This window comes from Tinamus guttatus, unplaced genomic scaffold, assembly GCF_059628265.1.
Source record: "Tinamus guttatus ecotype Peru unplaced genomic scaffold, ASM5962826v1 Tinamus_guttatus_pri_ptg000364l, whole genome shotgun sequence".
Taxonomy (NCBI): domain Eukaryota; kingdom Metazoa; phylum Chordata; class Aves; order Tinamiformes; family Tinamidae; genus Tinamus; species Tinamus guttatus.
The window spans coordinates 2,333,439-2,348,401 of NW_028288898.1; the positions used below are offsets into that span (position 1 = coordinate 2,333,439).

Below are 14,963 nucleotides of genomic sequence, written 5' to 3' on the forward strand. Positions count from 1 at the left end.
CGAGGGCCGGTGCTGGTGCAGCTCTGTGGGGAGGCCTGTGCAGGTCCAGCACTGCAAACCCACAAGACAAAATGCAGTTCTCAATATATGTCTCAGCTCAGCTGTGACACTACGACAATGATCCTGCAAAATTGCCAGGAGAATTGTTGGCAATCCCAACCAAGTTGCATTAAGCGTCTTAACTTCTTTGTAATTGGTTTAACCCAGCGCATGCTTGGAACAAGTTTGGCTTTTTTCTTTAGGAAAAAAAGAGAACTAATGTTTTATTTCATTCAGATGAATTCTTACTCATGGGTAAGGAGAAATCAGGGTATGTTTGCAGGTGGATGGCTCTTTGTAAGGATTCATCAACGCTTAAGTAATTATTTTTAAAATGTTGCTGCTTATGAAAATGCTTCTTTCTGCAAAAAAATTAAAAAATAATAGATTGTGGAGGGACAGGAGGAGGAGCTCACAGGCTGAAGAGTTCTTTGAATTCACCATCCGAGTCCTCCTACCTTTCCTGTCCTTCCATGCAGCAAGGGGTATATTCGGTGGGTGCCTCTCACAGCAGCTTTTTCTGTGCTAGTCTTGTGCCTTCTGGGCGATAGGGTTTTTATTTTTTTTAATGAGAAAAAGAGTCAAAGGGACGATTTCAAAAAGCCTTACAGAGGGGCTACTTACCCAGATTCCACTGACTTTCAACATGTCCTCATGTCCTCTGAAAACTTTGCCCTGGTCGCATTTTTCTGGTTGTAGAAATCCCCTCTTATTGTTTAAATGACAATTAACATGTCATTTAATGAGGGGTTTTGTGGCCTGCTCAAGGCACAGGGCAGACCTGGGGCGGTAGATGCTTCTATTTCCACCCCCCTCTCAACGCCAGGGACTTTGCCCCCTGGATTTGTCTTGGTGGCGGTTTTGGATCTTGATTTCATGATCAGTGTTAGGTGTAAAACTCAATGCAGATCCACTGCATTACACTGTTACTAGGGAAAGGAGGGTGAAGTCAGACCGCATTGGCTAGCCTTTGTGCTGAGTTACCTGGGACGAAATTCATCCTCTTCCTCACCTGGCCCTTCAGCTCCATTTCCTCTTGTTTCAGGGGAGCACCTGCGAATCTGCCCGCAAGGCTACACGTGCTGCACCAGCGAGATGGAGGAGAACTTCGCCAACAAAAGCCGGAGCGAGTTTGAAGCCATGACGAAGGAAGCGGGGCGCTCGGTGCAGACGATCCTAACAGCTCAGTACAGAAGCTTTGATGGTAAGTCAGATTGGATCCGTTCGTCTCGGGCGCCTTCGCTCCCGCAGCATCCGAGTGCTGCTTGAGCAGGGCAGGTTTCTGCTGCTCCCTGCCCTGCGTATCGCTCAGGCGTTCGCGTGGAGCGTTGCCTTTTGAGAGGAGGTGTCCCCCGGGCTGTGTTTTTGCAAGAGCCACTCGTTTCGCTTTGCGAACTGCTTCTCGGTAAAGCCGTTCCAGGAGCTTGGCGGGCAATTGGATCAACAAATCGTGTACCTTGGCACGGGCACAGCTTTTACAGGCATCGCGTAATCGGGTCTTACCACGGCAGCGCAGACTCTGAGGGGCTGATGTAAAGCTTGGCACGATGCCCGGAGCATGAGCTGAGGAATGTGGTGAAGGTGATTGGATACTCCTCAGGAGACAGGGAGGTTTCGAGACATGGCTGCTTCTGGTCCCTTCCAAAAAGACTGCAAATGGAAAGGAAACCGCCTATTAACTCCTGTTAGACACAACTCTCAGCTTCGTGCAACAGGCAGAAAACGTTGTAGAGCAATGAAGGCCTAAGACTGTGATGCTTGAGACGATGTGGGCAAACACGTTCTCCAAATCACAGCATCCCCTCTAAAATGATAAGGATGACTCTTCATTTTATTGTTCCCCGAAGGATCTGTTTTGCAGTGCACACAGTAAGCCTCAAGGTCTGATGGCCACTGGAAATAAATGGTTTGTTGGCAAAATTGAGATGATCTGTGATTCAGAAACCATATCCATTATCAGGTTTTGTCGAAGGTCAGACATTTAGAATCGTGGGCCTCTTAGCTTTATCAACAGTCATCACATGGGGCTATCGTGAAAAGAATAGGAGCTGGGGAAGGAGGCAGTAAGAGCCAGAAGGGTGGAACTGGAAATTTCAAGCAGTACATAATAGAGGCAAAGAAATAAACCTGACCTTCAGGAAGCCGATAACCAAGATTAAGTGCTTTTACACTGAACAGAAAGAAAAGGCAACACATCTCTGCAAAGTGCTTTGTAGCTCTGTGACCAGGGTTGACCACAGAAGAGGCATTCTTTTAAAAGCTCAAAATTAATTTATTTTCACCTGCCTTTAAAAAGTGATAACAAAGACCGTCAAAAGGCCATTACCGTGTTGGTTGCTCAGGCTGGTGTCTCGATGGGTTTCAAACATCCTTGTTGACCTCTGAAATGCAACTTCTTGCAGAGGTTAATGCAGAACACCCACAGCCTCAACACCCACCACCTCCACGGGCAGTTGTAGTGTCTGTCGTCTAAAAGAGCAAAATTTGATGGAAAACGTTGATAGGCAGAAATAGCCTAGTGGAGAAGCAATTTAATAAAAGTATTCAACAAGAAGAATATTAAGCAAAAATGAGTATGCCCAAATGATGCTTATTTTGAGATGCCAGTTAGAGCTGTGATGTCTGTCTTTGTTTTTTTCCCACATTTTAGAAAAAAAAAAAGACCTTTATTTCTCTGTGGTACACATTGGAGATTACTTTTTTAAGCCTCAAACAAGATACGTGTTTCACAGACATCATACTACTTTACCAGACCATAATGCACTGATCGTTGTCCTTTTGCAGTGGGAATGACCTCAGCTGAGCCCACAAGGCCAGGAAGATGGTTCCTGCTCCCGTTATATCTTTTTTAGTTTGCTAAAGCACCCTCGCAATCAATGTAGGGCTTATAACCTATGCAAGGCATGATAAAAACAGCAGTCATCATCCTGTGTCTGAGTTTCAAGCCCAGATTTACCTATAGGCAGTATTAGTTTCTTTCGCTCCTGCATACCTGGGTTCAAACTGAGCTGGTGTGGGTGTCATCACGCTGCTGCAAGGGAACCGGGCGCTGCACGGAGATGCCCAGCCCGCTCCCGTAGTGTTTGCAGCCTGGAGGTCAGATTATGCATTTATGTTCCACTAGCAGGTGTCGCCCCATGAATACGGGGGGCCTGGAGCTATCACAGCTTCACACGAGCAGATCTTGCCTCTGGTCTCACCGCTGATCGCAGTGATCGGCTCTGCTCGGAAGCCGCCCCGGAGCCCTGGCTGGGAAACGGCGAGGCTGCTGCAATCCTGCTGCTCGGAACGAGTATCCTCCGTGCTGATGTTCAGCACGTGGCTTGGGAGAAGGATTCGGCCCCCAGGTTGTGATCTAAAGCCCTGAATTGTCAGCGAACCTGTTTCTGAGGTGCTTTTTTCAGTCAGAGAAAATATATTTGTGTACATATATGTATGCTAGGGAGAGTCATATACAAAGAAGTGGCACGTGTGGAACAGAATCCTAAGGTTGGACTGATTGCCTGCACAGAGGAGGACACGTGTCTTCTGTGAGGCCCTTCCTCCAGGATGTGCCAGGGCTAAACTTCGCGTACGGAGCTGCTCTCTCCTTACTGGGGCATTTGTCGTCGTGCTCGAGTTTGCTTTGGGATTTGGAGGCGTTAGATTCGAGTGCCGATTTACGGGTGAACCGGGCGAGCGCTGCCTGCTGCTCCCTCTGCCGCTGGAAAACGGGATCTAGGCGGGAAAGGGCTTTGCTCCTCCGGGCTGCGCCGGCAGCAGGAGCGGGAGGCAACAGGACAGCCAGCGGGTCTCTTTGCGGAACCGTCCCGTGTTTTTACGGGAATGTCAAAAACTTGGACCAAAAGTGTCCCCTCGTACTCCGCGCCGTGCATGTGCAGCTGCTGTAAATCCCACGGGTTTTATGCTGGGGCAATCAAATGTCAATTCTAATTTACGTATTTTATAGGTGGCTGCCCGTTGGAAAGCTGATGTCATCTAAAAGCTCTCATAATTGTAAATGTTAATAGCTGGAATTCACACATGTGAATGTGCATGCAGATAATTGATGTTACATGAGAGCTGATTTTAGACAATTGCATCTTTCTCATGAAAATGAGTCATTGCTGTAAATGTGATGAGGTGGGGACATCCTAGAAGCTGTTCACATTTCTGAGATTTCTAGACACTTCCCATTTAAAACTCAGCGCAGGGTGCCTTTGTAAGAGGAACCGACTTGTTTAACACTCAATACATACAAATATTCAGCCCCTGCAGGGACAATTCTGGCAGAGTGGCATACATATGTATTTATTTCTGCATACTTAAGGAACTTAAGGATCTTAAGGAACTCCTGGGTAGAAGACCATGTGGAATAAGTGCAGCAGGTAGAACACTATCCTGTGCTGCTGGCTTTAAACCTGGTCTATAAAATCCAAACCCAAATGTGAATTTTGAGACAGTTCTCCCTTTTGATGAGATAATGCAAACCAAGCCTTGCAAGCCTGAAGCTTTTAGGTACGAGCTGTGGCCTGCGTGTGGACACAGTTTACAGCTCCGGCTCCTTGAGGCTGGGTTTTGTCCAGAAATCCCTGTAGAGACAGCAGAGGAGGCTTCCCTGGTGTGTCTTGAAATACAGCAATGCTGCTGGGATTGAAATAACCACCCTTCATCTCACGCGTGGCAGAAAGGAGCCCGTGTGGACGGTGTTGGAGCGGGGAAGACAGCGCTGGTTCTCCAAGCACCGCAAGCGCGGGTCACGCCAGGCTGCAAGGGCATTTTTAGACCTCCATTGGTAGCACATCAGGCATCTCAGTTCCAACAGCCGTCACTGTATTTTGTAAGGGGGGAAAGAAAAAAGACTTCTACTGTTCCAAAGTGCCCGGAGAGCAGTGTATGTGCATGTGTTTGGGGACATAAAAGAAAGCACTGGCTCTCCCGAGATGCTGCGTGACACAGGGATGTTTTGCAAGAAGTTAGTGACAGCAGTCGTCTTGGAAAGAAGTGTCAGCAGGGCTTATCGTTAATACTAGGGAATCAGCACACGGATCCCCTTGAAATCTTCTGTTTTCCCAGAAGAGGCAGTTGCTGGGCCGAGCTTTTACTGACCACGTTGGATGCGGCTGTCGCCGACTGGTTTTGGGGCTGGATGGATGGAAAGCAAAATGGTGACAGGGGAGATGAGCACCTGAAAACTTCTATTATGGCTCTTTGGAAGAGCCTGTTTCATGGACCCGTTACAATGGGAAGCAATGGGACAATGTGGGAGCATTGAGGGCACCAAGACCGGGTGCTGTCCTGCCTTACACATTGGCATGTGCAATAAACTTGGAAATGGGATGCTAAACTATGTGGCACCTGGCAGGCCGCGTTATTTGAGGTATTTCAGGATATCTTCTCTCATTTGAGCTGAGAGGGGTGCTTTGCTCCTCTAGCAAGAAGTGCTTAGAGCAAGGCGGCTGACGGCCTTCGCCAAGCGCTTCCTCCTCGGGTGCAGTGACTGCCTGCAGCTGCTTCGCTTGTGCTGCCCCCCCTTTCCTTTCTCACTTCATTTTCTCCTTTCAGGCCAATGCAGCTTCTTGCACAGGTAGCATGGTATAATCTCTGCAAAGCTTTTTGCCTTCCAGGCTATGTTAGGTATTTGATTCTGTTTTTTTATTATTTTTATATGTTTGCTGAATTTAGTCGTGTGAGAGGGAAAAAACCCTCATTTTACCCAGCAACTTCAGAAGAAACATGGGAGTATAAGTCATTCCTATTAAATCCGCAAAAGCAGCCAAGGGGCCGCTGCGCTGGGTTTCTTCCGCTCTGTAAAAGCGAATAGAAAGGAGCAACCCAGCTTTCATAGGACCCCATTCTGCAAAGCATGAGCCCAGCATGGAGTGCTGTGATTAGGTGGTGGAGCCATGGTTAGGATAGGCTGGAAAACTCAGCTTCATTTGGGCTGCCTGTTTTTGGAGCGGGCATGAAAATGTGCCAGGAGGGCAGCTTGGGCACGAGCACTGAGCCCACATGGAGAGGAAAGAAATGTGTGTTTGGTTTTTCTTCCCAAGTGCCTAGAATTGATTATTCAGCTTGCTTTTGCATGCAGTCCTGGCAGCCTTGTCTGCCCGTGTCAGGACTCCCTGCAAGAGGGGTGCCGATTGCTACCCCTGCTGCTTGAAACAGCCACCGCGGGCGGCTTCCCGGCGCGGCCTGCGAGCCACCAGGCTAAACAAAAGAGGAACAATGACCATAAGGAGAGAAATTGCTCAGATGTTCCGTCCTTTGCAAGGAATGAAGGCTGTGATTTTTCTCTTAGAGTACAGAGAGTCAAGGGCATGGATTCATTGAAACCTGGGGACTCGGAGATGTTGGTTATTGCAGGGATGTATACGTGTGTGTGTGTGTGTCAGTTGAAAATGGGGCATGCCCCAGTTTCAGGATTTGCTGTATTCTCTGTAGATATTACTGGAGAGGAATATTATAGAATATTGCCATGTCAGGAGGTAATAAACCTGCTAATTTGGCTTGGAAACACCACAGATACCTAGTTAAATATGAATGCTAAATTATGGTCTCCAGCTCTTAAAACTTAAGAGATCCAAATGAAGGAGAATCACATACAGGAGAAAAAAAAATAAAAACAAAACAGCTTCACTGTGAATATTTGAGGCTTTAATCTTTTGTTTTCCATTTCTACTTGTGTTTTGCCAGCAGTGTACTGATAAGCATCTCAGTGATGTCTCTCTCTCTGCTTTACAATATTCCTAGCTGCATAGCAGTAATAATAATAATAATAATAAGCAAAAGCAAGCAGCACTCCCCGCAAAAGCCCAAGCCAGCTGCGGGCTGGAGCTCATACTGTTGCTTAATCAAGGCTCTGGGCAATAATGTTTGTTCTGGTGTAAACTGAGCATCCGTCTGGATGTGACTTTTAAAGCGCTGGAGATAACTGAGCCACGCGCTGCAGCCCCAGCGGTTGCCGCGATTCCCTTTAAAACACAGCAGTGAAACGATGTTTTTATCCAGACATCCCAGGTGAACTGATACAGACTCAACTGCCTCCTGGAGACAACTGTTCTCTTCCCCTGGCTGCCTGTGCTGCTGGAGAGAAGGATGGAGCGAGGGGTTTTTTGCATTTCTAAAGCGAAGGTGCAGAACGTCTTCAGTTGATTAGCAGAGATGCTGTGGAGGGTGGCGGTTTCATTACCAAGAGTTTAAGAGAGCTATAAATATGTTTTATGTCCTTGCCCAAGTTCAGGGTACCGTGAAATATAATTAAAAGATCTGGGCCCTGCGCGTGGAGGAAGCGCAGAGGAAATCAGCGCTTGACCTTTCCTACCCCGCTCCCACTGAGCAATCGCTTTCTGGGCTTCCTGTGCCTCTGATGTTCCTTCCGACATCACTTACCATTTTGGCTCAAATAACAGGGGAACGGGCTACCGGGAATGCTGAATGAACCATGGGATTCAGTAGTTGCTTAGTCTCGCATTTTATTTGCCTAGAAAGTGCAGGGGAAAGCCCAGGCCAGTGAGAAACTGTTACCTTCAGTGATGCAGGACAGCTTTGGTGAAGGGCAAGGCAGGGTTTGGGTTTGGCCTTGCTCTGCTTAAGGGAAATATGCTGATTACTTTTCTTTAAAGGACCAAAAAGAAGGGAATCCGTGCCGTTACAAAACTCGCAGGTCTCCGCAGTGCCGCGTTGGAGGTGGCGGGTGGGATGTGCGGAAGCGCAGCCTGGACAAGACCTTCCCTGCCGGGCCAGAGCGGCCCAGCGCCGTCGTCACCCTAATTGGCCTCTTTGATAGGCCAAATTCTGCCGTTCTGCACCAAAAGCCGCCCAAACAACCCCGGACACATGGGGCCTCCAGCAGCACGTTTAAATCTGCTCAGGTCTCCCTACGCTCCGAGCAGGCCTGTAAACCACACTAATTACTTTGCTAGAGTTTTGCTGTCTTTGTGTGCAAACCTTGGGCGTTTATCTGTAGACGTGCAGATTTTGGGTGGTTTTCAGCCACGTTAGCCGGGAAATGGGCTGCGTTTTCTCCGTCTTCCAGATTTGCACAAGGCGCTGAAACAATTTGGAACCTAAAATCGGGCAGGGGAAGTTCATTTTCTTCTGATAATAGAAATTCGCTCTGTCAAGCTAAGCTGATAAAATGCTTCTGTTTGAGATTGCTGCAAACAGGCAATTCAGGCGAGGAAGCGGGAGCTCTTTGAATTCCTATTAGGCATAAAATTACTTTACAAAAGTGTCAAATTAGCAAAACTAATATCCGAGGAACAATTTGTAAATTCTTATTTACAAGAATTGCTGACGTGGCAAGTGGGAATAATGCTCAGGAAGGTGCTGGCATGTTAATGTCAGGGACAAAACAGGCAATGAAGCTCAAAAAAAAATCTATAGAATTCTTCTTGGGGTGAATTTAACCTTCAGTACTTCTGCCTGCAACACACATGCAGATGCACACATTGGGTTATGTTCATAAGCCTAATACAAATCCCACTTTTAAAATCTTGAAGTACCTCGAGTTAATTCAAAAATCCCCTGTATCAGGATCAAGACATTTTTCTGTATACAGACTAAATAATAAAATATTAATTTGAGTCTGGAAATAGATTTTTTTTTTGCTAAGGTTCCACTTTAGAGAACTTTAATGGTCCATTTCCAGACAAAATTCTGCAGCTTTAAAGTAAGAAGCATCAAAGAGCGCTTGTTTTTAAGAAGGTGAAGAGATGTGGAGAGCGCTCAGGTAGTTTGCTTTGGATGACTTAATACTTGAGTTAATTTATATCCTGGAAAGACTGAACTAACACATATCTTAAGAGGTAATTGCTTTGAGGAAATGGAAAATACCACCTCGCCTCGCTCAGAGACGTGTGCCCGGAGCGATGAAACTGGAGTAGTATTTCAGGGTTACTTGGGGCTCCCTAGTGACCACAGTGGGGGGAAAATCACACCTCCCCGACTGCAATCAGGGAAAACATTCCAGCCGCGCTGTCCCGGCGAGCAGCCGAGCGCGGCTCCGTGTCCGCGCGGGGCCTTGCGGTGGGCTCCCACGCAGGGTTTTCCAGGTAACTGCCTGTTTTGACCACCAAAAGGTGCCTGGAAGGAACAGTGCTGAGACAGGGAGATTTTTGTTTCTTTGTGAAAATCCCATCCCATTCCCTTGCGCCCTCCTCGTTCGCTGTTTGCTTTCGGGCGGCCTGATGTTGAAAATGGCTGCCGCGTTCCCGAGGCGACGCGCGCCGACGCCGGCGGCGACATGGCTGCTCCTGCGCCGCGTGGCCGCCTGTGCTCGCGCTCGACCCGGTGGAAACGTCCTTCATAGCGAACCCGGCAGCACTGCTCGGGGCGGACGTGCGAGCAGGTCACAGCAGCCCGGCCTCGTCCAGGCCCACCCTGCCTCTGAGAAGCACCCAGGGCTTCTGTCAGGAACAGGAACTTTGTCTCATGTCTTCGTCCCTTAGTACCTTCAGAAGACAGGAGTGAAAGAAAAGCTTGCCCAGGAATTACACCTGCAGGCTGCGAGCCTCTGCAGGCGGGTTCCTCGCTTCACTGAAGATGTCCTTTGTGATTTTTAGGGACGCTGTGGGAGCTCTGAGCCAGGAATGCCATGGGGCATCTAATCCCATTTATCTCTGTGGCAGGGCCCTAAATATGCCTGACGTTCTGGGCCTGAGACTGTAATAGGGCTCTGCTGGCTCCCACAGGAATTATGAAGATAGAGTGGTAAGGTGTGCGCATGCTTTAATAACAAGGGCCGTGTAAGTAGCTTAGACACCTTTTATTAAGCATGGAAGAAGCAGGATGAAGGAAAGATAAGAAACATTATGTGTGAAAAATAGAGATTAGCTCTATTTAAAAGGAGTGGTTGACAAATAAGCAATAGAGCAAGAGAAATGATGTTAGAAAGCATTTTTGCAGAGACATCTTTGCCTCATTTTTCTTCTCCTTTTATTCCAAAGCAACATGAGTGACTGTCTCTTTTCAGAAAGCCGTGAACCTAAAAATTGGACCAAAAATGAGAGACAGAGAGAGAACCTAAAGGATGTCATCATAAGTGAGAGCTGATTTCCAGAGCTAGGTGGTCCACGTTTGTAAAGGGTCGTCCTCCAAAGCCATCCACTTGCTGCACTGTCCAGAGATGATTTGGGTTACTGGAAGTTTGCAGCCTAGAAAGGTTGGTTCTTCTCTTTCTTACGTGAGAGCAGCATAGGAGCTAATGTGCTCGCTGGTGTCATCGGTCTGCACCCTGCGTCCACCAAAATCACTGGGAGCTCCTGGAAGGGAGGCTCGGGATGGCCCAAGACAGGCACCGCAATTACAGTTAAGACATTCCAGGGACTTTCAATTGCTCTCAGTAATGACATTTGGAAATGGATTTCGGTCAACAGAAGCATGCTGGGAGGATGAAACTGTAAATCTCTAGGAAATAAGGCATTCTATATTCTTCCCCTTTTAAGGGTATTTTGAGTAAAAAGGCTGTCAAACTTATGGATTAGAAAGCAAACTGTGTAGTGAAGGTTGTGCATAACAGTGTTTCATGGGGCACTTTTCTATTTATCCTCCATATACTCTGAGAAAACCGTGAAATGAAGATGTTGAATTTAGTATTAATTCTGGAAACAAAACCAATGGGATTTTAGTATCTTCATTTATGTTCACCTTTGCTGGCAGTTCAGCCTGCACTCCATCATGTACAATTGTAACACACGATGGCCTTATAAAGTGGACTTGTATGCAAAGATTGCTCAGCAGCCGCAGCGTGGGCTATTTAGGCCTTCTTTATTTTTTTTATATATGCAGAAATCAAGCCAAACTAAACATATCAAAATATACTCCTTGAAATAGTTCCCTTTCCAGGTTGGAAAGTAATGGCATCTCCACTGCTGCCAAGCCCAAGACTGACAAATATTTTTCTGTCATTAAAAAAAGCATTTCCCGATGTTTCTTCCTCCCTGTCGCTCTGAGGGTAGGGCTGTATTTCTCCCCACTGTGTTTTTTCTTTCGGAGCAGTGGAGGGGTCTAGATGGGCAGTGGATTTGGTGGCACATGGGGACCTCTAATGTCCCAAAAGTATCTATGGGTACTGCTCTTTTGAGGTTATATATCCTAGTCTTTGCTCTTGCAAATCACCCCGTGGAGCCTGTGGGCTTAAAACAAACAAAATTTGGCTTTGTAATAACATATGAGCAAATTCACAGGTCCAAATGGATGGCTCCAAAGTACCAGCAAGTACCTACCAACTAGTTGCTCACAGGCCAGGAGTTTCATGTGCTGAAGCTACCACTGCAATCCTATTTCTTTTCACATATTTCATGGGAGATACCATTTAGTTTACGTTAGCATGAATGGTGAGTGCTAATCCAAGAGGACAGAACAATTTAAAACTGGCAACAAATTGCTGGGGTAATGTCCAATATGTGAAATGTCTGGGTCATTGGAAGAGGTGAAGGTAAAAAGCATAACAATATCCTTTCTCCTGCTGATTTTATGCCAAAGCAGGTCTGTGGAGTCCTGTAGAGCCATCCTCCCTTTACACTGACTTCTATGTAGTTTATAGTTCAGGTCCAAATATTGCTTTTTCCCCACTAGCTCAGCCTGGTGAGTATAGAAACCCAATGCTGTATATTCCTGTCTTGGTTCCTAGCAAACAAACCAAAATATTAACAGGCACTTTTGCCCCTTCCTTTTCTAGCAAAAGGTAAGATTATTTAGGGCCATAAAAAAAAAACAAAGTAAACTAGGTCTCTTAAGCAAGACAGTCCACCTCCTGTCTTGAGAGCCCTGGCAGCTGTCCTTCACCTTGAAGCACAAGTGACACTGTGGCGCAGCTGACATAATTTGGATTTTTAGGAGGATGTGCAACTTTTCATTACAGGCTCCACTAAACGATCTTGGCCAGAAATATGTGACCAGATGGCATTAGAGCTGTTTTCCCTATAAGATTACAAAGTGCGACTGTTCACAATCTTAGCAGCTGAGGGAGAAGTTGTTGGTGCAACTGGTCATCGCTTTCTCAAGTTGATTTTCTTGCTACACAGGGACCTTTTAAGTTTCTCAAATATATGGCAGTCTTTCCTGGTTGCCTGTTTCAGCTCTGAAGACCCACCTCTTCTTTGCTGTGAAATTAGTGACATTGCATCCTGCTCTATTCCTTCCGTGTAATTGCAGCCTGCCATGGCCTTCCTCCAGATCTTCACCCTCTCTCCTGGCTGTAGCACCCACGTACGACCTGCGCGTTCTGAGCAGTGAGGGTTTTGCAGCCTGTTGTGACATCCCTGTGTGACACATGCAGCACCTGAGAGGCAGCAGAGCTGTCCTCGTTGCTTGGCTGGATGTGAGCACTGAAGGCAGGCGGTCGAGGCCGGCCTGCTGGGTGCTTGGCCGCCGGGGTGTCCTCCCTGAGTAATGCAATGTCCATTTGTAAGGGGAAGAGCTGCCCCTGCTCTGGAGAGGCAGCAGTGGAGAATGAACTTGAGTCTTGGCTTGTATTTTGGCAGGAAATTTGATCAAATAGTTTCCCCATGGCCCTGCTTTACAGAACCATGTGTAAGGTAAGGAAGGTTAATGTAGATTTCTGGCTATGTCCAATCTTCTGAATTAGTTGCAAAAAGGGTGTTACGTGATCTTGAGGAATCCGATATAGGAGCTTAAAGGGGAAGCAAAAAAGGGTTTATGGGTATAGCCCGTATTTGGAAGGATGCCCTGCGTCCCTCTGCGCTCCCAGTCATTTCACTCCAAACGACATTGAGCTCTTCTGTGGGGTTGATGCAATTAGTCTGCCATAGAGGTTTAATGGCAGTGATATTTCGCAAATGTGATGTTTGGAAATATCTGCCTCTGCTGGAATCCTTTGAAATGGAAATGGGAAGTGTTATATTTGCTGGTCCACTCACCCTGGCTAAGAACCAAGCACAGTAACTCTCAAGGAAACTCTTTGAGAGGACCAGAAATTGCTTTCTCATTAAGCATTTTGCAGATAGGTATTAAAAGACATCCTCTATCTATAGACGTGTTTGTTCATTGCCTGTAATTTTGTGTGTGCTGTAATTCTGCTTGCAGGTGTAGCTGGGCATAAATCTCCTTTGCAGGAGACCTGTTCAAGTTATGTTTCTCGACCTCATAAAACAACAAGAAATGGGGAGCTTGGGAGTAATCGTGAGCGGAGTGCAAGGCAATATCATCTCAGACAGACGCGAAAGGGTCGAGGATGCCATGGGACCTACTGCCCAAAGCCTGGTGCTTGCTCCCGTGAGAAGGTGCCCTGAGGTGGAGCTGAAGAGCAAAAGATGGAGATGGAGGGAACCAGAGAGGGCCTGGGCCCTGCACCCATCTCCTGTGCCCATCATCTCCTGCTCCCACGCTAGCCCCACAGGTAGCCTCCAGCAGGTCCCCAGCTCGACAGAGCAAGAGAAGCAAGCTCCAAATATGCAAGGAGTGATTAATTCCCGCTGTGCTTGCACTGGTTTCGGAGGGGAAAAGGAAGCAAGGCAGGGATTAGAGGCTTGGGAAGCGTGAGTGCATCCTCGAGCAGCCAGTGCTCGCTTACAGCCCTGTCACCCCTGAATTTTGTTGCACTGATATTTTGTCGTTGTCCCCAGCAGCCTGCCTAAATCCCCGTGGCTGCGGTAAATGAAAAAGCATCTTGGTAATTCTGGGCTTCCTGATGCTCTCTTGTTGTGGCCTGCTGGAGGCACACTGGTTTGTTTTCCAATAAGTTGCTGTATGATTTTTTATTACCGTGGCATTGTTAGGCTGATTTTTCTTGCCTGGTTGTGAGGGAGTGCAATTTTGTGCACAGGAGAAGCGGCCAGAAGAGGTCTTTGATGGGAAAATATTCATTAGGTGCATCCATAGCTCACTGGCCAGCAGTATCTTTGCATTAAAGTATAATACTTTGCATTGAGAGAGAAATCTGTCAGTGCTAGCCTGGAAAAGCTGTTCCCGCTTTTCCCTTTTTCCCCTTTTTCCACTTTACTACATCAAAGTAAGATCAATACTGGTAGCAGATGGCTCTTCCACACACTGCAACTGCCGTAGCCATGAGCCGAAGGCTCCTGGGCTTCCTTCGCATCCTGCCCTCCTTTTAAGGAAATTAATAATTGTCCTTTTTGGTCTTTGTTCTTTGCTAGTAGCTTTTTATTGAAAAAGTATCAAAAAAGCTTATTGAAATAAAAGTTTGCTTTAATGGGCGCTTGCTGCTCCACGTTCTCTGTGTGTTGTTACACTTTAGAGAATATTAGCAGTCAGTTTATCTTTCGTGGTCTGTAAAAGAGCTCTGTGAAGTTGGCCCAAGCATTTTAAACACCACTTAAATAGGATCGAGAATCTCAAAAATAAGATTTCTCCTAAGCTTTATATTGTTGCCTCTTGTCCCCTTGCATGTCTGTTTTTCAAGCAGCATTTTATAATCCATCGTAAGCCCTGAAGGATGCTTAGTTGTTATGGTTTGACTTAATATGATCTAAAAATGGCTAGTAATAAATCCAATCATTTCCATGTAAAGGAAATGTGGGAACTATTATACCTCACTCAGGGGATGAGCCAATAAATCCTATATATTTGTTCAGCTCCAACATTTCCAACTCCATTTGGTGCAAGGAGGGGAATTAGAAAACGCAGACCTCCTTTCTGAGGCGCAGTGTATCAGTAACGGGAAGCACGTCTTGGGCAGGGAGGAACGGGAGAGCACGGAGGGGTTTGGGGTGATTAACACCGTACCGGGAACAGAAGGAGTGACACAGGCAGTTAAAAGGAAAACGGAGCCGCCTTCCAAGGGCGATTGATCTCTGCTCCGGGCACCTGGCCAGTCTAACCGGCCGCCGAAATGACTGTCATTTCCTGAATTATACAGGGCTAAATTTCTTTTTCTGAAAAGGACAGATTAGGCCATCGGAGAGCGGCTCGTCTCTGCAGCATGTGCCAGTGCTCCCAGCTTAGAGGTTGGCCTCACCTTC

General features: G+C 46.9%; 1 protein-coding gene across 1 annotated transcript in view; it reads left to right on the top strand.

Annotated features, from left to right (window-relative positions):
• GPC1 (glypican 1) overlaps positions 1-14,963 on the top strand; it is a 109,976-nt gene that overhangs the window by 50,115 nt on the left and 44,898 nt on the right. Inside the window, exon 2 of the mRNA XM_088530221.1 lies at positions 1,085-1,243. Within this exon, the coding sequence (XP_088386347.1) occupies positions 1,085-1,243 (159 nt within the window). The remainder of the gene's footprint in view (positions 1-1,084; positions 1,244-14,963) is intronic.